The sequence below is a fragment of the Annulohypoxylon maeteangense genome (assembly GCF_022496945.1).
Source record: "Annulohypoxylon maeteangense strain CBS 123835 unplaced genomic scaffold GGS22scaffold_2, whole genome shotgun sequence".
NCBI lineage: Eukaryota > Fungi > Ascomycota > Sordariomycetes > Xylariales > Hypoxylaceae > Annulohypoxylon > Annulohypoxylon maeteangense.
In genome coordinates, this window is record NW_025953249.1 from 1373709 (window position 1) to 1395281 (window position 21573).

The window sequence follows — 21573 nt, forward strand, 5'->3', positions numbered from 1 at the left end:
GGAAACTGCATAACGTAGTACGATCTAAAGCGACTAGGTATATTTGGTGTCACTTATGTCAAGACGGGTATTTCGAAATTTGATGTTTCAATAAGCGCAAAGGTAACACCATATTAAATTTATCCTGATAATCAAGCCTCTCGAGGTCTCAAAATACCTAGTATGAGCCCGGCTTCATTTTCATTACCTAACCTGTTGGGTATCATCTCTGCATTGCCAGCAGCACGGGTGGGAAGGCCCAGAGGTCGAAGGCTCCAGCACCTTCCAGTTCTATCTCATAAACCAGCATCGTGATCAGATCCAGCTTCAGATGCTATTTTCCAGCCCACATCTATATACCCCACCCAATATCATGCCTCCAAATGACGTAGCGTAAATATATACACGGTCCCTCAGTACCGGATGGTATCATAGAATGGTATCGTACAGAAGAATAAAAATTAGACAGCAACACCAACGCTCCGCCGTTGAGGCAGCACTATCGGTTGTTGTAGTCCGGATGCAATAGAGATGGGAGGCTCCAGCCTCGCTTTTAGAGTCGCCGTACTGCTAGGTGATAGACTCGTCGGTAATGTCTGTTCTTCCTCCACAGTCCAGTCCGAGCTGGTAGATAACGTATCGATGCTACACCTTTGGTCTCCCTCGGGTTTCGCAATTTGGTAGAATCCATCGGAATCGGTTACGGGCATAGGAACGTTAGTAAAGGAGTCGAGGCTGATGTCTCGTTTGTGCTCCCCTCCAGATAGCACCCAGGTAGAAACTCGCGAAAAGGATTTCTTCTTGCGCAATGGTGGTCGCAGTCGAAGCGGCAATGGCGGAGGAGGGATTCGTCCCTCTACTTTGCGCGACGAGTTAGCTTTATATGGTGCGCGAACTGGCGTTTGAGATGGGGCAGTCTGCGGGCGATCGGAGCTGAGGCGCTCGCTAAATGAGGGAGCATTAGGAGGTAGCGCTGGAATGTCTGGCATAGGCCCCATTTCTGCAAATTTGTCAATAGGTGTTCTGATGTGGACACAATTAAGTTGCGCCGAGGTACCTACCCGGCTCTCCGTGTGCAGTTGACGGCCGGCTGCTAATGTAGATGCTCTGCCTTTCAATAACGTCCTCAATCCTCTCCTGTAGCATATCCCGTTCCAGCATAGCAGTTGCAACTCTTTCAACGAGGTCCTCCATCATCGGACTCGATGTTTCCGGTGACGCGCGACTCCTAACTTTGGCCGGCTGAGGTCGTTGCGGCATGCTGTCATCTGATCGCGGAGAATCGAAGACGGACCCACCATTGACTGGCCTCCGAGGAATGTGGAACGACATAGATGAGTAGCTACGTGAATGTGTCATGTGGGGACTGTCTTCATCGCGACTCGAGAGAGTGAAAGCACGTTGAGGAGGCGTGACAGGAGGTGGAGGTGGGGGTGCAGGAGTAGAATAGTCAATGTGAGGTAAGATAGGGGAAAGTCGATTATCGGTCATATATATGCTGAGTTCGAGAGGACGAAAAGAAGCCGGCTGCTGTCCCACGTGCGCTGGGCCATGATCCGGAAAACGAAAAGACTCTGAATAAAGATGACGAAATTCGGTAGGAGCAGATATATGCGGCCTGCGCGATGACGACGAACCTGGTCGTACTAGAAGCCTTCTCGCAGAGAAGCTACTCCATCCGGAACCATGCCTTTTCCTAGGAGCTCGCTCCATGCTGTATGGCCCTCTACTCGGCCAAGACGGTGCCGCGGTGGGAGGCGAAATAAACGAAGGCTCATCATAAATGACATCTATCGACTTATGGTCGACTAGTTGAGTTTGGTTAGAAGAATGAAATAATTATCTGTATATCATCTAATACTTACCAGGGTGATGAGTCTTTTCATCGGAATGAGAAGTTAGAGATTGACAGCAATGAGAGATAGAATAGGACCACGACGCATAAGCCTCAGCAAGTATCCCACCTAGAGCTTTCATGGTGACTTCATATCGCACTGGGCGCAAAGGAAGACGGCCAGCGGTTGGAGAGAGATAAGAGAGCTAGGAGAGCTAAAAGAGCAACCATGAAGGAGAGCCCCAACTAGTTATGAGATCCATAACACCTTTATGTTTATGAAAAAGACGTGAAAGGAAATTAGCTTCTGGACCTATCTTTTAGACTCAAACAATTAAGCAGCTGAGAGCGGGTGCTGACTATTTGGGTCTCGCGGGCTACAGATTTTTGGATGGGTTTGGATGGGAAGCGTTGACGGTTTAGATGCAGATGTCCGTGACGTTGATAGGCTGTAGTGTAAAAGTCGTGGTCCAGTCGGCGCTTACGAACCAGGGTGCAGGAGGGGAGTCGGATGGTTGGCGACACACACCAAGATTGCAGGACCCCACTCAGTTGTATTATGGACGAGTCTGCACAGCCAGTCTTTTGTCTTAGTTTTCCCTGCTTCGTGATCAATCTAGAAGGACCAGATGTACTAGAAGTACTAGAAGTACCAGAAGGAACTTAAGGAGTCCACCCTTCGTTTATCCTTCATCCACCTTTTGCCCACCCTTAGAAATGTTTTGGAGGAACATTGCCACAGAATCCCGAGAGGGGGTGTCTCGTGGGCTTCGAAGATTGGCCTTAGGTGTAACCAGCTAAGGCATTTTGGAGTCGGAAAGCGTGGGAAGCCTGCAAGCGCATGTCTCTCGTCATCCCCGACGGAGTGAGTTTCAATGGATGACGATGGGCGTCTGCCTTATGGTTCGTCAGACAATAAAAACGGTACTAGGTGCGTACATAGTATTTTTGCGTGAAGAAGATGTCTCCACACGGTAGCATGTTCGGGAGACCGCGTTTTTTTTTGTTTTACATTGCAGAAGTTAGAAGTGTCAAAATATGGATAGGGTTGGACGGATATCCGCAGATGGAGCGAAGCAAGTGGCTCGAAGTGGCTTTGTTAGTTATGTAGGTAGGTACCTAGTTTGAGTTAGTTCTGCCATGGGGAACTCTGCCAACTCTTCCAGGTCGCAAGGTTGAACGTGTTGTTTGTTGATTGTCCCATCTGTTTCACATCGAGTTTCTATTATTACCTGGTTAAATGTTTTTTCTCTTATTTTCAAAATAATTAGATGTCTGCTTAACGCGTCAAGGTAACATGGCCATCGTAAGCGCATCGGTTTGTTTTAGAAATGAACCATCATTTGGCCGGAGACGACGACGTAAGGAGGTGTAAGAACATCGGAACATCAGAACATAAAGAACGCCATCATCCAACATTAGTTATTGATTATAAAAAGGTGTGGCAATATCGTCGGTCAAAAGAACTTTCAGCATCTTTAGATCTTGAAAAATAAGTTGATCGATCTGACAAAGATCTGGTTCGGTCAATTATTTCTAGAAGGTAGGGCTGAATTAATCCGATTGTTAAAAATGTTCACCTTTCACCTTCCACCGTTTACGAAGAATTGAGTGAATCTTGAATCTTGAATCTTAAATCTTTAAAGATCCTAGTTCATTAATAATCAAATGTTATCGATACGAGAATTAATTGGCTGCAGATTTATGGGTACGTATACCCATGTAGATATGTATTTGACATGAACGATTTATGTGGTCCGTGCACAAAGAGTGCCGGCTAATCCATGGAAGTTGTATGGAATAATGGAAGGAAGTACCTACGTTAGTGCTAAAATTTCCTTAGGTAAGGCTGAGAATGACAGGTTGTTCGGTTTGCGTCAGACCAAAATTATCCATTTGGAAAGGACTTGACTAAACTCCATCGTCCCTTTCCACTTTCTCACCGTTAATTATTTACTTTTTTCCTTGTTTCTTTTTCCCTTCACTTCGCTCTTGTAAATCATCAATCGGAAAGACGCGTAAGAATTAATCACCATGCAAGCTCCTACTCCTCCTCCGGGAGCTATCCCAATACCAGTGGGCCCTGGAGGCCAGATGCCATCGCCTCAGCAGATTGCCGCCATGCAACAACAAATTGCAGCTGAAGCCCAGAAACATGGCATGACCGTTCCTCAATTCATCGAGAACATCAAAGCACAACGTTTAGCACAGTTGCAGCAAGCTCAGAGACAAGCGCAGCTGCAGCAACAACAGCAAGGCCAAGGTGGCCAAGCTCAGCAGCAAGGAGGGCAGCAGCAGCAGCAGCAGGGACAACAAGGACCTCAGGGACCGCCACGCCCCGGTCCTCCTCCGGGAGCCCAAGGTCAACCTCAGCCTATCCGTCCCGGTCCTCCCAATCCCCTCGCAGTTACTCTTGCCAATTTCCTGAGGGGTCAGCCTTTGAAGCCACGTACTTGTATTATCAATGGAGAGCGCAAGGATATGTTCAGAGGTAAGTTCAAGTTGTTGACTATAATTATATAGTCAAACCTAAGGCTATTTATATCTTATATGCAACTTACACAATTCTTCATCAGTCAAGCGAGCACTCCGAGCTCTCCAATCACCCGCCTATGCGAAGCTCCGCGCTAAGAACCCTGGACTTCCCGAAATCACTGATCGCGCATCGCTTGAGAACACCTTTAAACTGCTACCTATGTCCATGTTGGCCTTACGTGTCAGCAAGGTAGACCCCCACGCAGGGCATGACCATCCTCCCAAGAAAGGAAAGCGGATTAAGGGACTTTGGACCGTCAGGATCGAGCAGCAGCAAGATGCCGCTGATGACATGTACTATGTCTGGTTGTACGAGGGTAGCCAGATTATGCGCAAAGTCTACGCTGCCCTTGCATTGGTCCTTATCTTCATCGTCGTCTTATACCCGCTATGGCCACTTGTTTTGCGACAGGGCGTCTACTACCTTAGTTGGGGTTTCTTGATGCTTCTTGGTCTATTCTTCCTCATGGCTATCTTCCGTGTCATTCTATTCTGCATCACGTACTTCGTTGTACCCCCTGGTCTGTGGCTGTACCCTAACCTCTGGGAGGATGTCTCTTTCATGGATAGTTTCCGCCCAGTGTGGGCTTGGCATGAGGTGAGTTGTTACTTGACATTATATTGAAAGGCGCTTACTAACTATTTTTAGACTACGAAGCCTAAGAAGAAGAAGAAGAGTTCCAACGCGGTCAATGCCGAATCCGCCGCTCAACTTGCAGGCCACACAGGCCACCCTCCTCCGGCGACCGCAACCACCACCGCGACAACTACTCAAGTCCAGACTGCTCCGCAGCAGCGAGCATATGTAGCTCCCAGAGTCGAGGAGCTTGCCGACGATGAATAAGCATGATTGCTGTAGCATATTTGCAGCGACAGGCGTTCGAGGAGTTACGTCAGTAGGGAAAAATGGCTGTAAAATAGGATTGAGTTGTTAGGTACAGATCGTTGCATTACATAAGTACGGAATGGACTATTACCATTTTCTCTGCTTGTTGGTTCCCTTTAATTTTTGTCTTTGCTAGTTGCTAAGGTTCTACGCCTTGTAAAAATTATATTGCTTTACTCAATGCCGTAAGAGCACCTTTTGGCAATATTGTATATCCCTGTCTTCACAGTGAACCCGTATCGTACAATAAATACATTGCTTTTACGATACCCTTGACAAGATCTCAGCACTAGGGAGTTAAACAAATACCTAAGTTGTAATGCTGACAAAATTACAAAAGAACCTGTTCAATTGAGAGTTCAGACATTGTGAATTATCGTCATTTAGGTAAAGTTGATTAGCTTCAGTTGGTTTGGCCTAATATGGCTGACGTTTAATAATATACAGATACCTACAAGGTAGTTTTATATTGTACAAAAGGTTGAGCTGAGAGATGATCTATATTTAGGGTCATTATTCCCATTCTTACCTAGTCTCATCATTGCCCAGCAACCTCCACGATGATATCAACAACCTCTTTCGCTTTCTCGACACTCTCTAAAAATGGAAAGTGACCAGCTGCAATCTTCACGATCTTGCAACCAGCAGTTTCAGCCATAGTCTCCTGAAGAGCAGCCGGTAAGGACGGGTCCTCGGAACATACGATGTATGTTTTAGGAACAGTGACGTCAACTGCAGTATATTGTACCGGGGCTTCGAGGCTGGCTTTACTCTGATGCACTAAGCTCTTCGACAGACCTATTCGGTCTTCTTCGGGTATCCTCAGGTCGCCGGCTTGTGGAGAGAGGGCTAGTTCGGTTAGGACATAGAAAGGACCCTATAAATATCACATCGCATTAGTATGAAACCAGCAAGTTCAAGGTTCCTAGAGTTGGGATGATGAGATTATACGACAAACCTCAGCTTTATAGATTGGTGGCGGCGTGCCTCCCAGAATACCCATCAAAGTAGCCCCTTTCGTAGGAATAGCGAGGGCAGTGAGATATATGACTGCTTTGATGCCTCCCTTCAACCCCTTGGCTTTGCGGTCTTCCACGGTCTGGTTCTCAGTCAAGGCACTAGCTGCGATGCCGCCCTGGCTATGTCCAAGTACTACAGCTTCCCTCCCCTCATCTAAGTAGGGAGTAAGATACTCGAGGATGCGGTTCACGTCGTCGACATAAGTCTTGCCCCCCACAGTGTCGTCAAGGCCTGTTGTAGTCATGGGCGGGCTTATAACGACATATCCTTGGGCACGCAATGGGTCGATCAGTCTCCTATAGTGCATCGGCGAAAAGAAGGCGCCGTGGATGATGACGATGACGGGTTTTTGGGATGCCATTGTAGGTGACGGATAAGTTGACGCGTGAGTTTTACAGGTTCGGGTTGCGATTAAATTATGATTTCGTTTCAATGTGACGACTATGAATCAATATCTAATGAAGCACAGCACATAAGAGATTGGAGCAAGAACGGGCATATTTATTCATATAATAATTAAAACGGTTCACATAGCTTGCGACTGCTGAAGCTATTCACTAGGTCCAATGCAGCTCATGCAGATGATCTGATAGCTCATAGATGACTAGTAACATTCTAGAAAAGGCCTCAGTTCAGCTTGCCTATTCCGGACACAATTTGCGGCTCGCTCCGGAAAAGAGATGTGCTAGAGCGAATTAGCGGACGGCGGAGAGGGGACATCAGGAACGGAAAGATCTCAACTTGGGAAACCGGATTCTTACCGGCGGACGATCAAGCAGTGGGATCCTTGTGGCTGGGTCACGGGTGATGCTCGGAGCTCGGAGGGTGCGTGTAAACTCTGAGTCACGGATTAGCGTTTGCACTTATAAATTCTAGGACTAAGCAATCTTTATTTAGAGATGCAGGTGCGATGCGAGCCGTTTTATTCCGCATCGTAGATCTCGGCTGGGAAGTCACAATCATTGAATTCAATGCCTACGCGAATGAACCAGCAGCCTCGGCTCTCAATCTAGAGTAAATGTAAAAATTAATAATATTTTCCGGAATAAGCGAAATATACATATCTCTTGCTAGCAATTCATACAATTGCCTTGTGCAACTGCATACGCACAACCGGCGTATGATCAACATCAAAGAACGGCAATGATCAAGCCATCTTCACCAATCTACCACTCAGGGATTGGTTCTCAAATTGGTAAACGCAGCTCAATAGTTTCTCCGACTATTATATGCCAATAAAAATGTTCAATTCGTCCGTTTATTGAAGACTTGGTGGACGTGGCGCTGAAACCTGGGATCATATTTTCATTAAAAAGGGAATAATGTTGTGTAACGGTGATTGATACTCACATAGATTGTATTGCGTCATAATCAGTGCTTGTTAACTTTGCTTTTTTTTTTCTTCCTCTATTTCCCCCTCATATTTCCACCTTACAAACACCGTGGAGTTTTAAATTAGGCCAACGAAGAGAAATTCTATAGAGTTCAATTAAGCTAACTATCTCAACACTATTTAAAGCACTCGAGCGTATAGTCTATTCGGTCCTATAGAACGGATATAGCCTATCAAAACTCACATCTAATTGGCCAAATACGTGATGCATCGTCCAAGAATCATGTTATCTTTTAATATGGAATACCTTAATAGCGCCTATTCCCAATTGAAGATATCAACGTTAACGAGCTATATGTGGAGAGGCCTTCTCCTCAAGGGTTATTTAAGCTTCTCGTGGAATGATACCTAAGTAGGTCTAGCAATTTTCTAACACGTAATCATTTGGCGGGTTCATATGCAGTGCCCAAGTCATGTCACACGAGGGGAATCATGTATGGGCATTACTAAGGGACAGCCTGCTTAGAAAGTTACCATGATTAACGCCTGACGTCTGCTAATTGGATTATAGGGATTTGCCAAGGTCTCCAGAAAGTCAATTTGATAATGTATGTATATGTCGCAAGAGCCGGGAGGATATTAAGAGCCTATCGCTTGCAAGGGACTTTACCTAAGGTATAAGATTTTATATCTAGAGTATATATGAACCGACTCTAGCGTTTCTGTTTACAATCTCGGTTACACTCTCTCTTCATCACAGAAACTCCTTAACCCCTTGTCTCAAACCGATATGGCGAAAGTAGTAGTTCAAGCTGATCAAGCTCCTGTAGCCGGTGAGCCTTGCTCGACCGAGAAGCATTTGATAAATCACGGCGCTCCGAATGTAAGACTCCATCAATATAGGACATCGACATGATGTATCTTAGAGATATGCGCTCACAAGTTCGAAAGGTTCCATTCTTCACGCCAATCCAAGACCCTCCGGCGGGATCTCCGTGGGATGTTCAGCCAGAAGGCTCATTATTCTCCCCCCTAAAGATCAATGAGACTGTTCTTCATAACCGAATTATCGTCTCACCCATGTGCCAGTGAGAATTATTTGGTTATCTCTATTTACTTTGGATTTGGTAGATCTAATCGTTTTGTCTCTAGATATTCCGCCAAAGATGGGTACATGACTATGTGGCACCACGGTATGAAGTTCCTGGAGCTTGCCTTCTCTTTGCCCAATTTTAAGCATCTTTCTAGATGAAGACATTGTTGATCTTATTATTATAGTTCACCTTGGAAGTTTCGCGGCCCGAGGACCAGGTCTCATTCTGACTGAAGCTACTGCCGTTTCACCTGAAGGACGCATTTCACCCCAGGACCTAGGCCTTTGGGAGGATGGGCAAATCGAGCCGTTGCAGAAGATTGTAGAATTCGCGCATTGCCAAGGCGTGAAGATTGGCGTGCAGCTGGCCCACGCCGGGCGTAAAGCAAGTACGGTTGCTCCCTGGGTTGATCGAAAAGCCGCGGCTCGCGAACATGTAAGTCAAGGACTGAACTTCTACCAAATTCAATCGTATACTCAAATTAATATTTGATATAGTCCGAAGGATGGCCAGATGATGTAATCGCCCCGTCCCCTGAAGCTTACAGCGCACAAACGCTCGTCCCTAGAGAGGCGACCAAAGAGGACATCGAAAAGTTCAAAAAGGATTGGGTTGCCGCAATTCGTCGTGCATTGAAAGCCGGTGTAGATGTAAGTTACTCATCCCACATCCAATGAATGAATTTCTAGAAATTCTAACACGTAAAATAGACCATCGAAGTTCACGGAGCTCGTACGTACATATAAAAACTCATATCCCAAGATCTTATCAATTTCATCCCTTTCCATATCCAACAGCAAAAGAAACACAAACCTGCCTCCCAAAAGGGCCCAGAAAAAACTAACACCCCCTAGACGGCTATCTCCTAAACGAGTTCCTCTCGCCCAGCTCCAACAAGCGCACCGACGAATACGGCGGCTCCTTCGAGAACCGCATCCGGCTGTACCTCGAAGCCGTCGACCTGCTCAAAGCCGAAGTCCCAAGCGGCTTCCCGATCCTCGCGCGGGTGCCCGCAACAGACTACCTCGAGCACGACCCCGACACGCCGCAGTGGACACTCTCCGACGCCATCGAGCTGTCAAAAATCCTCGTGGCGCGAGGTGTCCATTTCCTCGACGTGACGGGTGGTGGAACCGACGCTCGCCAGCGTATCACCGCCAAGCCCGGGTACCAAGTGCCGTACGCGGATGCGATCAGGAAGGCGGTAGCAGGAACCGGGGCGTTGGTGGGAACGGTAGGGGAGATCACGTCGGGGAAGCAAGCGCAAGGGATTCTGGACGCGGGCAGCGCGGATGCGATTGTGGTTGGGCGCGCGTTCTTGAAGGATCCGGATTTGGTTTGGCATTGGGCGGATGAGTTGGACTTGGATATCCATGTGCCGAGTCAATGTGAGTTACCTGCCATCACTCCCCTCCCTCTTTTATATCGGTCTTTTCGGGTTGTTGCTAATGAGAATTCGTGCGGTATAGATGGTTGGGGTTTCGGCATGACGAGGACTCATAGACATAAGCGGAACTAGGGGGCAACATACTCCCCTAACTAGAGGCTCTGGAGGATGCACGATTTGACGAATATTAGATTTTATACTTACACGGAAATATCCTATGAATTGTCAAGTATCACAATTGATAGCATTTAGAGAATCCATCTCTCTTCAGGTACCATGTTATAATTAGGTCGGTCTACGGTACTATATCATGCTAACTCCGACTAACTCCGGGTGAGAGGGTCCAGACCTGATACCCATCCATGTTCCTTATGAACATTACCTTCTAACCTAACAGAATGGCCTTTGGTTTCAAGCAATACCCAAGTGATCCATACTCACACCGCAATGCACCCATCCTCTTATTCCATATCAACTATTCTTAAGCCGGGCAAGACTGTACTCTCCTGTGGCCGACACTGGACTTTTCCTCGTCGGGCAATTGTACCGGCAATTGGATGCTGTTTTTCTTGTGGAGTGAACGTATGAAGCGATGCCCTCTACCCTTCTGATCCTTAGGCTTCCCCCCGATTTTCGTCGCGACTTTGGGATGTTTCCAATGAACCTTCTTCGGCTTCGACTTAGCTTTATAGGCCCCTTTACCCCGCTTCGCTCGCTGCAATTTCTGAGATATCAACTTTCTCCTACCCAACGCTTTTGGCGACGATGCTTCGATCCTGATGGCGCTATCGAAGCGCACCTTGGTTCTGAGGCATACCTTTTTAATCCATTTTCTGAACTTGAACTTATGGATTCGTTGGACCAGATTACTTGAAGACTCACTGGAGCCCCTGAAGTGCAACCCTGGTAAATTTTGGTTATCGAAGTGCGCTGATGTTATAGCGAGGCGATCTCGTAAAGGAGGCTTTTGCGATATGGACGCGGGCATGGTGTTGCACTTCCCCCATTGAATCTTTGTAGGGCGCGTCTCACTTGTTTCTATGCTCTGGCGCAGACGGTCCAAAGAGCCCGTGTTACTTGGTCGAAATGGAAATTCTTCAGACGAAGAGCCATGGCGAAAAGATGATTCTAACTCAAGAAAGCTTCCATAAACAGCCGAGGTACTTGAGAATTGACCATCTAACAAATGTATTCCATTTCCACGGGTAAGGGATAAGCCCCGAACCTCTTGTTCGGGCCTGGTGGTGGACTCGCTATCATGGCAGGTTTCGGAGGAGTTGTCCTCTAATTCTTTCGAGGATCCAATTGTTGTAATATCCGAAAGAGGGTTGCTGGTATAATCCCTACTGGTTGTCCTCGTTTCCGAATCGGAGATGCCGCCAACTGCAGCCAGTTCTTCCATGAGACATTGGCCAACCTTATCACTAGGGGTTGAAATATCGGTTGTCGAGATAGTGGACCTGCTTGAACTCTTCTGCGATGGATAAGGCCCATATCGAGTCATCTCTGACATGAAACTTTCGGACCAAGTATTTAGCGGTGGTGAGACCGAATGTTCGGGTGGAGAGCGGAGACCTTCTGAAGGATAGGATGACGAGGCACTGCGAACACTAGGGAAGTTTGTTGGCGACTTTATAGCTCCCAAAGTGTTTACTCCTGAAGACCGGACATGCAGTCCACATTCGTTCAACAGTACGACTGGATGAAGCTGTTTTAAAACTTCATCTTGTTTGGTAAAAATATCAGCAACTTGATCCTTGGGAATTTTATAATTGGGAGCATCCAGTTGGTGAATCGGTGGATCTTGTTTTCCGTCTTTCAGCCTAGAAGGTGATGGGATATTTTCGATGCGATTCGAAAGTGGTAACAACTCCTTTGTGTTATTTCCATCGGCAGGAAATAGGGGAATTTGGCGGTTCTCATCCTTGTCAAAGAGGCAGGCAAAAGCAGAAGAGAGATTTGCCCGGCGACGAGAACCAGGATTGCCGATATGGATAGTTGGGAATTTTTTGCGTTGACTTGAGTCGCTATCGTGTGATTTTTCTCGGTTGAAACCCCTGCTGGGCAACGACCACCTATGAAGAGACATGGAAATAGGGGAATGTAAGTGTACTCGGCTAAAGTGTCTACCAATACACCTTATACGTATTGCGTTACTTCAACGTATTTTATTGTTACTTTACAAGCTTTGAGGGATAGGCAATGCGTTCAGAGTCGATGACTAGGGGATAGTTGGGGGGAGAAGGGTGTCGCTGGTTATCTCGCCATGTGAACATATTAGCTAAAGTTGAACGATTAATTACCTAGTACGTGCTTGCAGTAATGACTTGGCACATTTTTAAGAAACTACGACTCAGGTATTCTGTTATGAAAGTGCTTTGATGGATAGTACCTATGTAGGGTAGGTAGTCCCTACCTGCAGACAATAAGATGGAGGAATGTCCAATGCACCAATATTCTTTACAGTCCCTCATATTCGGTTTAGCGGTCATTACCATTGGCGAATTATACCCTTTCTACCTATATACCTACCTATTACCCATCCAACATCTCATAACTCGAACTAGTAAACTCTAACAGGTTTATATCCTATATCTCAATACATACGATACCCCTTTTTAACTCCGGGTATTTCGTTCCTTTATACAAATATGCGGTATGATGCAACTGCGACACCGTTTGTTAACTTGGAATTTACCAGTAGAAATAGGTGTATTAGAGAAGGGGGTACTACTTACAATCTTTCGGAGTGGTCATATGGTATGACCGTAATTTGTCATCCCATTTCAAAACTCCATTGGAGCAAAGCATGGGAGACCAACATCCTTCAAGATCTTTAGACTGCTCAATTGACAATGCGCCATCTGCAATTGGCCGGTCACTCTGATCGAGTTCGTTAAGTCTTCTGTGTACTTCTTCAATCGGCACTGTATGCTCGTGCCTCTCTTGCACGCACCAGAAGAGATCCTTAACAGAGGATACCTCAAAGTGTAGTCCACCGTTAAACTCATAATTAAGTTCCCCGAGTGGCACAAATACCATCTTCGACTTCTTTGGGTTCAGCTTGAAAATCGCATACTCATCTACATCATCATCTTCACCTTCGTGTTGTAGCTGGTATCTGCCGAGGGCCAGGGGGACTCCAAAGTAAATCGTTAGGTAGATCCATCGTAGCAGCCCAATCCCCCAATCTGTTGGAATAATCTTTTCCAGCACCTCATCCGTTAGGGGGGTTGAATCCTGTTGGAATTCCGCGTTTTCGAACACATTGGTATCGAAGGGTTTGTCATACTCAACTGAGTCCTCGCCTTGCTTATTCCCCGATCCGCCAAACCCGTAATCAGGATGGATTTGACACGGCCAACTACCACCTTTCTGATGCCAATTCTGCAATTGTTGCACGGTAGATCGAACTTCAGCGGGTGATTCCCATTTATCCTTCCGGGCAAGGATGACGACGAGAGGAACCAAAGAATCATTCCCTGTCACGAAGAGTTGCTTGACGGTTGCCTTCAGAACTTCTAACCCTGCTCGGCGACGGAGTAGTTTATTCTTTTGACAAGAGTCAAGGCATGATCTTATTCCTTTCTGGAGAGGTAAGAGAGACTCGTAGCTCTCGATTTTCCACAACACCCCTCGTGCCAGGAGCTTGTCCTCCATCACGATACAAGGATTGCCGATGCCCGTAATCTTGCCGGTAAACGTATGCCTGGGCATTAATTCAATCTGATTTTGTGATTCAGCCAGCCAAGTATTTGGCATTAGCCATGATGGCTCAATGTTGTGCGAATCAGCTGGATCGAGGAACCTGAGGTCCGTTAGGAGACTCAGGTCTCCGTTTATGAATGCAAGCGCGAGGATGCATGCAGAATAGCTGATCTTAGGCTCCTTTTCTAGAATAGCAGCTATATCCAGATGATATTCGTAACGCGCCAAATTTGCAAGTATACTCAACCTATCTATTGTCTTTAGGTTTCGTTTTCCTTTGAGTGACGACAATGCCCCGATTATGGATATTGCATGATGGTCGGTTCGAGACACGTCGCTTAGACTGTGTTTGTGATTCGACTGATCGACATCGCAACGACGAGTATATTCCTCCTTGCCAGAGAATCCAAAGAGCGTGGCTATCGAATTGGATATTGATACTGCTGTAGGAAGAAGCTTCTGAGATATCTTGTTGGCTATCGCCCTATACAACTGTCAGATTCGTCCATAATCACAAAGTAGATGTGCCTTACCAATCACCCTCACTAGAAGCATACCATGGGTGGTGCTTTATGTCAAAACTGCACAGCGTGAAGGACCCTGTCGAGGCTACTGACCTCTCCATAAATGAGTTGGTCATGGCCATCCCACCATCAAATATGTGGAATGAGAGACTCCACTTGTTCGAGCCGTCGAGAATCAGTTCTCTCGATACTGTCTGCCTGGGGAATGCCTTCGAAAGCGACGCTGCCATTTGCTTCCAATGGATATTGGAACTGTCTAAATCACTTTCCCATCCAATTAAATAGACCATGTTATCTCTGGTCGCGCTAATCGCCTCCTGGGTCGTCCAGGAACGTTTGAACCACCTGTCATTGAATATACGATTGCGCAGGATTTCGACATGTGGACGACCCGTTGTGTCGTAAAGGTCCTTTATCGCTTCAATGTCATCAACTGACTGGATATGATTTCCAAGTATGGCTAGTGTGAGTGTCGCCTGCCGATAAAGACGATGCATCGTGCCAACAAGAAGCCGCTTATCATCTGAGTCGTCCTGGTGAATACACTCCTGATCGATCCATACCCGTTTAATTCCCTTAGAATGCGCAAATTCAAGGCTTCTCAGTATAACCTGTGTACTTGCGCGCGTAGGCCTGATCATCGGTCCCGAGCCATCTTTCTTAGGGACTTTTATCCGAAGTTTACCTGTATTTTCGTGGGATGCCCAACAATACGAGACTGCAACGAAAGGCTCGAGGCTATCCTTGCCGTCGCGATAGGGTTCGATTACCTCGAAGTCATGGTCCTCTCCCTCCTCGGCCTTGATAATGAACCGTATTCGCTCTTTCCACATCTCTGGCTTCGACGGATCCTGAGTGCGATAGGCGTACTGTTGAGCTCGTGTTGTATCACCCAGCAGTTTGTTCAATCCGATCTCATCGAACTGCTGCCCAGAGTCATCGTCGATGTCCGGCGAGAACTCCCGGAGAGGCCGTTTCTGTCTTTTTTGCATTGTTTCTCTCAACAATTCCATGACAGCCGTATGTCCATATTTCTGTGCAAACCACCATGCAGGCCTACCAGAAGTACCCTGGAAATCCAAAGTATCATCAGAGATACCAAGTATAAGCTTGACCATATCCATGTTTCCTTGGATCGCAACGCTATGGATTGCCGGGTCACCATCTTCGTCCCGTAGATTTAGGTCGGCACCACAACAATAAAGGGTCTGCACTAAGTCAAATCGTCCGTCTACCGCTGCTACTATAAGAGGGCAGTGTGATGCGCGGCGGTCGCCGTCAGGATTTGCACCCTCAGTCAAAAGGAGCTGAACCATCTCGTCATTACCCTTAAGTACCGCCAGTGACAACGGTGTCGAGAAATTTACGGTGTCAGAAATGTTCACGTTGGCTTTCCCTCTGAGCAACGCAGTGGCCGCTAGGGCATCCCCTTTCTCAATAGCTAGATGTAGAGGAGTGGCATAGGGTAAGCCCGCCCGGCCGGCGGAAGGTCCGCGAAAAATGTCAGGCTGTGCTTTGTATTTCAATAGCAATTGTATATGTTCGTGGCGGGGCTTCATGACCGCCAAATGCAGCGGCGCATAGCCATCCGCATTAAGAATGTTCGGATCGGCACCATTTTGGAGCAAGAACTGGGCCAAATCAAGATTGCCTTCTTGGACGGCAAGGTGAAGTCCAGTATCTCCACCAGGCAGACGCTGGTTTAACTTAGACACGCCGCTTTCCTCCGATATGGAGAAGTTGACGAGAAGTTTATTCCACGCCGATGAATCGAAGGTTGATAACCACAATGGATTCACTGGCCCGAGTTGGGGTTGATTGCTCAAAGTTTCCTGACCCTGATCCATGCTGCGTGTTCTCTGCCCAGGTGTGTATATCAGCCTCTAGAGGACCGGCCAGGGATGTACCCTTCAGGAGGTTATCATGGGGGTTACCTTAGTCGTGTATTCCCAGGGGGATAATCCCGTGGATGAAAACCGTCGCAGAGTGAGCGAGCGACAGGAGAAGGTAGTTGTCGATAGGCTTGTGGAATAGTGGTGGTAATATCTGAACGATGATTAACCTAGATATGTCCTTTTCTCTTTAGTATATCATTAGGTCTTTTACAACCTATATACTACCTATATGTAGGTACCTATGTACTGGGTAGGTACCTAATGCCCATTGCCCGAATAGGATACAATATATAGTCAAGATGCTGTTATATCGCTGTGTTGATGAGTCAATGTCAAGCTTTTCCGTGCATGACTTTCGTACCAATAGAAGACTGCCATCAGATTCTGTACAGGTCATTGCTCGGTACCTAGTGGCTTCACACTTTTACCATGTAGGCAGGTACACAGCCTTACTTCAGTCGCATTTATGCATCGATTCCAAGTATTTTATTACATGGCTCATATATTCCATACCCAATGAGAGGCGGACAGCTTGTTTTTGGTAGGCGACAATTGCATGCGAATCGTTCGTTGGGCGCCCGGCCTAGATATCATGATATCAGCAATATTAACGATCAAATCATACCAAATTGAGAAATTGCCTACCTACGTACTAGGTAGAGATGCGTCATCCTCGTTTTCTAGCCGCAAAAGATTTTGCCTTTAAGGCTCAACTGTTTGTGCCCAACTATATGGGAAGATGAGGCTCTGCTACTCAACCTTTTGAGACTTACAGCCACTCTCCCACGCCCGCTTTGAGCTCGCTTTCATACCCATACTTACGTACATGTCTCGTGTCTACCTTTCCTTCTTTTTCTTGTTCTCCTTACCATCTAGTACTTCATGAAAAATTGCCTTCGTGATGGCCCAACAGTTTGCACAACTCCCACCTTTCCCCCGACTCCATCCAGCAACTCCAATATGGATGAAGAACACAGATACGGGCTTGCCCCTCATGCAGGGCCGAGTGGCCATCTTAGAAAACTATTTACGCGAGACCGGCACTATTCCCGCTAAAGAACAGGTGCTTTACGGAGAGGAAATTGGCCATGGTTTTTTTCGTTGGCAAGACGAACCTCCCCGTGGAGCTAAGCATGAGCATAACTCTAAGGGATATGACGACGCAGGGTACCTGGTACGCAAGACCTCCAATGGCGGCAATGCGCCATGGACAGTACACTCGATAGTTGTCCAAAGCCCTCACATCATGGAAATTCTTCGGCGCTGTTTAGACGGATACCCTGGAGTCTCGCCGGCCCTTGACACGATAAAATTGCAAAGTCCCTTTGAACCGATGTTTCATCGTTGGGGCGAATTCCGCAGGGCGATCGAGTTAGCTGATGAGAACGTGAAACGACACATTGATGGTTTCGTTAAGGTTCTAGAAAAGGAATTGATGCCATACTTCAAAATCTTGCAAGATGCAGATAAGCATGGAGTCATCGAGTACAGTCACCTGTGGTTATTATTTGGACCCAATGAGGCTGTCTGGTGGGACCTTCAACGGAACCATGTCGTCGGAAAGGTGTTGGATACCTACCAGCAGGAATCTCAATTCTCGATACTTTGCAAGCAGAGGATCTGGGATGGGTTTGCGCTGCAAGACCAGGTGTGCCAACTATGCGTTTGTCCATTCACCGGAAGCCGTCCCATCGCAGAATTGAATGTCGTTCCACTATCAAGAAAGCCCAACGGAATAGCCATCAGAGAAGCAGTCTTGAAACGTGGGGAAAAGTTCATTGCTCTTACTGGGTGCCATTACAAAGAATACTTGGGCTTGGGTATGGCCAAAAAACAACAGATGGAAGATAAACCACAATGGGATGGGGTGAGAATCCACAAAGTCAGATTTTACACGAAATATCATTACTTACATTTATTAGATATCTGGGCGCATTGTCGTGGACGCTGCTATGTGGGATGGGAAGGTCAGAGACCGTCAGAAAACCCAAGTGATAGACCCAGTAACCATAGACGATTCCGAGCGTCTCATATGTAGTCCCCTAGTTAGAGGATACTCCTTGTCAAAGAAGAAGTGGTGTAAGTCGACACTAGGCAATATTCCGCTACTATCCATGATAAGACTAGCTGACGAAGTTTTAGACGATCTGTTTGTGAGCAACATATCCGACATTACTTGGGATAATTCATTCGACCGCTTGGTTCTTGGAACAAACGAGAAGGAACTTCTTCTCGGATTTGCCGAAACGAAGCTGCAGCAATCGACTCAGTTTGACGATGTTGTCGCTGGGAAAGGTTTGACAACCATCCGTTGCTTATGCGATAACGTTAACTTCCAACTCGACTAACATGATGAAGGAAATGGGGTCATAATACTTCTCGCCGGACCTCCGGGGGTGGGGAAGACTTTGACTGCCGAGTCGAGTGAGTTCCACTTTTTTATTCTCAATTAGGTACATAGGTACATAGGTACCTCAAGTACCTACCTATGCAAGATCCCGACACTAATATGAATAGTTGCGGATCAAATGCGCGTTCCACTCTACCCACTCAGCGCTGGCGAATTGGGGATATCCCCAGAGACGGTAGAACGCCAGCTATACCAGGCACTTACCCTTTGCCAGGAGTGGGATGCCGTGTTACTTCTTGACGAGGCAGATGTATTCCTAGAAAAGAGAAACAAGTCGAATTTGCAAAGGAATGAGTTGGCGTCCAGTAAGATTTCAGCCCTGTTTCAGTGTTTCATAGTAGGTAGCTTTGGATTGGCACACTCACACTAACTACGTCTAGTATTCCTAAGACTACTAGAATACTTCAAGGGTATGATGTTCTTGACGACGAATAGGAAAGATAGTATCGACGTCGCGTTCCAATCGAGGATAGACTTGACAATTCCTTTCAGCCAACTTTCGAAAGATTCTCGATTGAGTGTATGGAAGAACTTTATCGGGAAAGAGGCATATTTCCAGGATGAGGCCCAGGGTGAGAGTAGATTACGTGGTCTTGCTTCTCATGACATGAACGGGAGACAGATCAAAAATGTGGTAAAGCTGGCCAAAATGTTGGCAACCCGGAGGAAGCAGCCGCTTGATGATGACCATTTAAGCGCAATTTTAGAGATGTACAAGCAGGACTGAGCAGGACTAAATACTATATAGGATCTAGGTAAGGTATTCAATGACATGGCTATCTACGTACTTCTATTCCGGTCGAGGTAGCTTTCTGCTTCTCCACGGTTTCCTTGCTTGGATCCTCTTCCCCTCCTGACTTGTTCGATTTGCGGTGTTTGCACTGGTCATACAAGAGTTTTGCATCCTTGTGAGGCTCGTTAACTATCGCTCTTCTCCATTCCTGCCACAATCCTGTCCGGGGCAACAAATCAACCTCGTCGACCCATGATCCGTTTCCGAACCTTCGGATAAGATTTGCATAAACATGTGTACGGCTGGCGATATTCTCGTTATGTTCGACGAGTCGCAATTTTCGAAAGAATCTCGCGGTATTCAGCTTCTGCCCGACAACCACGTTCAGTTGACCCAGGACGTTCAAAGCCACGAAAGCTAGTTGGTCCCAAGTTGTACCGTTGGGTATCACAGCGAAGATGAATACAAGGACGCAGAACGTTCCAACCCGGGTGAAATTTGCAGTCGCAGTAGCGAACTTGTCCTTACGCATGCGTAGCCCTTGACCTGTCATCCTCGCAATGTCCCCTCGGCTCCCTTCGAGCACAAAACAGGAATTCCGACGACCGAGAATGTATATGGCATCTATGTCGTCTACGCCGCTAGTGACTAAATCGGCTGGCTGGGCATATATTCTCTCCGCAACTTTCAGAATAATCGAGTAAATTGAAAGAATCAAACAGCCTGCGAGGCCAATCCAACTTGCTCCTTCGTAGAGACAAAGGAATGTAATTATACCCGCAGTACTAACCCAACTTAACAAACTCAGGCAGGCCGTGGCGAGATCGAGAGGAAAGATGCTCTTCTGGGCGCCCTGGCCTTCGCCATCATGAGGTATGGAAAAAACAGCGTAATTGCCATCGTTAAGCAATTCCTTAGACTCCAGGCAGTAATTCAATTTCATGTTCCTCAAAAGCGCAGTCTTACTGCCATAGGGACTTGTATATTGTAAACCGGTCGCATTGAAGACGCTGTCTGGCTTCTTAAGATAAGACTGTAGACCTGCAACGGGGACGGAACAGAAACACTCGAGCAGCGAGCGGCGCATGTGACGAAATTTGACTTCCTCGTGCTCCCCTAACAAGACAAGGAAGGAAGATACATCGAAGGACCATGACGAGCCTCCCACATCTGAGGTAGCATTTATGATATCTTGAGAAGTCATTTTAAACAGTAAACGAGCCAGTAATGTTATATTAGGTGCTAGGCAGGTAAGTATTTTTTTATTTTTTTTTTATTTTTTTAATAACTCGAGTTATTTGGGAATAGATATTTGAGGTATTGAAAGATGAAGAGAGATGCCACGGTCATATTGATTGCCTCAATAGAATTGAGTTCATTGGGCTGTGTATTTAGCGGCATGCAGAGAGAGAGGGCGATGCGACAACCGTAAAAATTCGCCATCCGCCATTCGCCATACAGCCATCAACTTACCTACCAACATATGCAAGTAATACATACATTCTTACTCAAAATCATCTTGAAGTAACTTAGTCCTACGACGACCAACGGCGGCGGGGCGAAATGACCAAATCCATGAATCGATCTAAACGGAGCAGCCCAAAAGCTACCTAGGGCGATAAAACCCCACAAGAAGGTAGTAATCGCTAATCAGTGAATGTGAAGCCTCCGAGGCAAGATTTGGCATCATAGTATCATCAAGATCATCAGTATCATGTAAATAGGTAGGTAGTAGAGCTTGCCACTGCCACGTCCTATATACTCCTAGGGATATTGCGAGAAGAGAGAGACGTTAAACAGAACAATAGCAACGATAACCTGCCTAGGTAGAAAATAGGGTACGATTAGTGGCGTTTTTACTGCTAAACCCCCTGTAATAATAGAGGACTTGGCGCTTTTCAGTCCACTCTTTCCAACAACGGCTGTAGATCTTAGTTATATCATTCAATTCACTAACCTAGACGCTTTAATTCAAGGTACAAGGTAGGTCACATTATATCAACTACCTATTTTGCGAATATAACTATAAAATTTTGTTTGAAGCTGTTGTTGAGCTGTTGTTGAATACACTGCTGGGTGAGGGGTATTTGGAGGTAATCACCAGTCTAATTGGCTGTTGATTGAATAATATCACCCCCCGAGGGCAATCGTAATCATCGAGCAAGGGTTATATCGAAGAAAATAGCCACTTTGGAAATAGCCTCACCTTGTATTACAACGGTTGTTAATCCAACA

General features: G+C 46.5%; 8 protein-coding genes across 8 annotated transcripts; 3 read left to right on the top strand and 5 right to left on the bottom strand.

Annotated features, from left to right (window-relative positions):
- Positions 1-440: 440 nt before the first annotated feature.
- GGS22DRAFT_184533 (uncharacterized protein) lies at positions 441-1956 on the bottom strand (the record flags this gene model as incomplete). Its single annotated transcript, XM_047964197.1, has 3 exons — positions 441-979; positions 1041-1787; positions 1845-1956. The coding sequence occupies 3 exons, from the start codon at positions 1954-1956 to the stop codon at positions 441-443; spliced, it is 1398 nt and encodes a 465-aa protein (XP_047822790.1).
- Positions 1957-3678: 1722 nt separating this feature from the next.
- GGS22DRAFT_65354 (translocation protein) lies at positions 3679-5503 on the top strand. The gene is made up of 3 exons (XM_047967684.1): positions 3679-4304; positions 4390-4946; positions 4998-5503. The coding sequence occupies exons 1-3, from the start codon at positions 3848-3850 to the stop codon at positions 5190-5192; spliced, it is 1209 nt and encodes a 402-aa protein (XP_047822791.1). The 5' UTR covers positions 3679-3847; the 3' UTR covers positions 5193-5503.
- A 104-nt stretch (positions 5504-5607) lies between these two features.
- Positions 5608-7187, bottom strand: GGS22DRAFT_152795 (alpha/beta-hydrolase). Its single transcript, XM_047959740.1, has 2 exons — positions 6193-7187; positions 5608-6111 (listed from the first exon to the last, which is right to left on the bottom strand). Exons 1-2 carry the CDS (start codon positions 6613-6615, stop codon positions 5773-5775), a joined length of 762 nt encoding a protein of 253 aa, XP_047822792.1. The 5' UTR covers positions 6616-7187; the 3' UTR covers positions 5608-5772.
- Positions 7188-7676: 489 nt separating this feature from the next.
- Positions 7677-10401, top strand: GGS22DRAFT_65374 (FMN-linked oxidoreductase). Its single transcript, XM_047967685.1, has 9 exons — positions 7677-7999; positions 8159-8470; positions 8539-8675; positions 8740-8780; positions 8866-9116; positions 9179-9331; positions 9392-9413; positions 9536-10069; positions 10151-10401. Exons 2-9 carry the CDS (start codon positions 8378-8380, stop codon positions 10198-10200), a joined length of 1281 nt encoding a protein of 426 aa, XP_047822793.1. The 5' UTR covers positions 7677-7999; positions 8159-8377; the 3' UTR covers positions 10201-10401.
- Positions 10402-10415: 14 nt separating this feature from the next.
- Positions 10416-12361, bottom strand: GGS22DRAFT_152802 (uncharacterized protein). Its single transcript, XM_047959741.1, has one exon. The coding sequence runs from the start codon at positions 12155-12157 to the stop codon at positions 10550-10552; it is 1608 nt and encodes a 535-aa protein (XP_047822794.1). The 5' UTR covers positions 12158-12361; the 3' UTR covers positions 10416-10549.
- Positions 12362-12432: 71 nt separating this feature from the next.
- Positions 12433-15665, bottom strand: GGS22DRAFT_152803 (heterokaryon incompatibility protein-domain-containing protein). Its single transcript, XM_047959742.1, has 3 exons — positions 14310-15665; positions 12807-14260; positions 12433-12735 (listed from the first exon to the last, which is right to left on the bottom strand). The coding sequence occupies exons 1-3, from the start codon at positions 15614-15616 to the stop codon at positions 12710-12712; spliced, it is 2787 nt and encodes a 928-aa protein (XP_047822795.1). The 5' UTR covers positions 15617-15665; the 3' UTR covers positions 12433-12709.
- A 1253-nt stretch (positions 15666-16918) lies between these two features.
- On the top strand, positions 16919-19357 carry GGS22DRAFT_65410 (P-loop containing nucleoside triphosphate hydrolase protein). The gene is made up of 6 exons (XM_047967687.1): positions 16919-18062; positions 18118-18274; positions 18338-18490; positions 18554-18619; positions 18713-18910; positions 18986-19357. The coding sequence occupies exons 1-6, from the start codon at positions 17097-17099 to the stop codon at positions 19330-19332; spliced, it is 1887 nt and encodes a 628-aa protein (XP_047822796.1). The 5' UTR covers positions 16919-17096; the 3' UTR covers positions 19333-19357.
- GGS22DRAFT_65405 (uncharacterized protein) lies at positions 19047-20678 on the bottom strand. Its single transcript, XM_047967686.1, has one exon. It carries the CDS (start codon positions 20540-20542, stop codon positions 19382-19384), a length of 1161 nt encoding a protein of 386 aa, XP_047822797.1. The 5' UTR covers positions 20543-20678; the 3' UTR covers positions 19047-19381.
- Between the last annotated feature and the right edge of the window lie 895 nt (positions 20679-21573).

What these genes read in the sequence shown, in the direction of transcription:
- GGS22DRAFT_152802 (XM_047959741.1), bottom strand. Translation starts at nt 12,157, where the DNA reads ATGTCTCTTCATAGGTGGTCGTTGCCCAGCAGGGGTTTCAACCGAGAA.
- GGS22DRAFT_152803 (XM_047959742.1), bottom strand. Translation starts at nt 15,616, where the DNA reads ATGGTTCAGCTCCTTTTGACTGAGGGTGCAAATCCTGACGGCGACCGC. An exon ending in GCTTCTAGTGAGGGTGATTG is followed by an intron (nt 14,261 to 14,309) that starts GTAAGGCACATC and finishes ACAGTTGTATAG; the next exon opens with GGCGATAGCCAACAAGATAT. An exon ending in TATGACCACTCCGAAAGATT is followed by an intron (nt 12,736 to 12,806) that starts GTAAGTAGTACC and finishes ACGGTGTCGCAG; the next exon opens with TTGCATCATACCGCATATTT.
- GGS22DRAFT_65410 (XM_047967687.1), top strand. Translation starts at nt 17,097, where the DNA reads ATGGCCCAACAGTTTGCACAACTCCCACCTTTCCCCCGACTCCATCCA. An exon ending in ATAAACCACAATGGGATGGG is followed by an intron (nt 18,063 to 18,117) that starts GTGAGAATCCAC and finishes TACATTTATTAG; the next exon opens with ATATCTGGGCGCATTGTCGT. An exon ending in GACTTTGACTGCCGAGTCGA is followed by an intron (nt 18,620 to 18,712) that starts GTGAGTTCCACT and finishes TAATATGAATAG; the next exon opens with TTGCGGATCAAATGCGCGTT.
- GGS22DRAFT_152795 (XM_047959740.1), bottom strand. Translation starts at nt 6,615, where the DNA reads ATGGCATCCCAAAAACCCGTCATCGTCATCATCCACGGCGCCTTCTTT. An exon ending in CACCAATCTATAAAGCTGAG is followed by an intron (nt 6,112 to 6,192) that starts GTTTGTCGTATA and finishes TGATATTTATAG; the next exon opens with GGTCCTTTCTATGTCCTAAC.
- GGS22DRAFT_65354 (XM_047967684.1), top strand. Translation starts at nt 3,848, where the DNA reads ATGCAAGCTCCTACTCCTCCTCCGGGAGCTATCCCAATACCAGTGGGC. An exon ending in GCGCAAGGATATGTTCAGAG is followed by an intron (nt 4,305 to 4,389) that starts GTAAGTTCAAGT and finishes ATTCTTCATCAG; the next exon opens with TCAAGCGAGCACTCCGAGCT. An exon ending in CAGTGTGGGCTTGGCATGAG is followed by an intron (nt 4,947 to 4,997) that starts GTGAGTTGTTAC and finishes AACTATTTTTAG; the next exon opens with ACTACGAAGCCTAAGAAGAA.
- GGS22DRAFT_65374 (XM_047967685.1), top strand. Translation starts at nt 8,378, where the DNA reads ATGGCGAAAGTAGTAGTTCAAGCTGATCAAGCTCCTGTAGCCGGTGAG. An exon ending in AAGCCGCGGCTCGCGAACAT is followed by an intron (nt 9,117 to 9,178) that starts GTAAGTCAAGGA and finishes TATTTGATATAG; the next exon opens with TCCGAAGGATGGCCAGATGA. An exon ending in CATCGAAGTTCACGGAGCTC is followed by an intron (nt 9,414 to 9,535) that starts GTACGTACATAT and finishes AACACCCCCTAG; the next exon opens with ACGGCTATCTCCTAAACGAG.
- GGS22DRAFT_65405 (XM_047967686.1), bottom strand. Translation starts at nt 20,542, where the DNA reads ATGACTTCTCAAGATATCATAAATGCTACCTCAGATGTGGGAGGCTCG.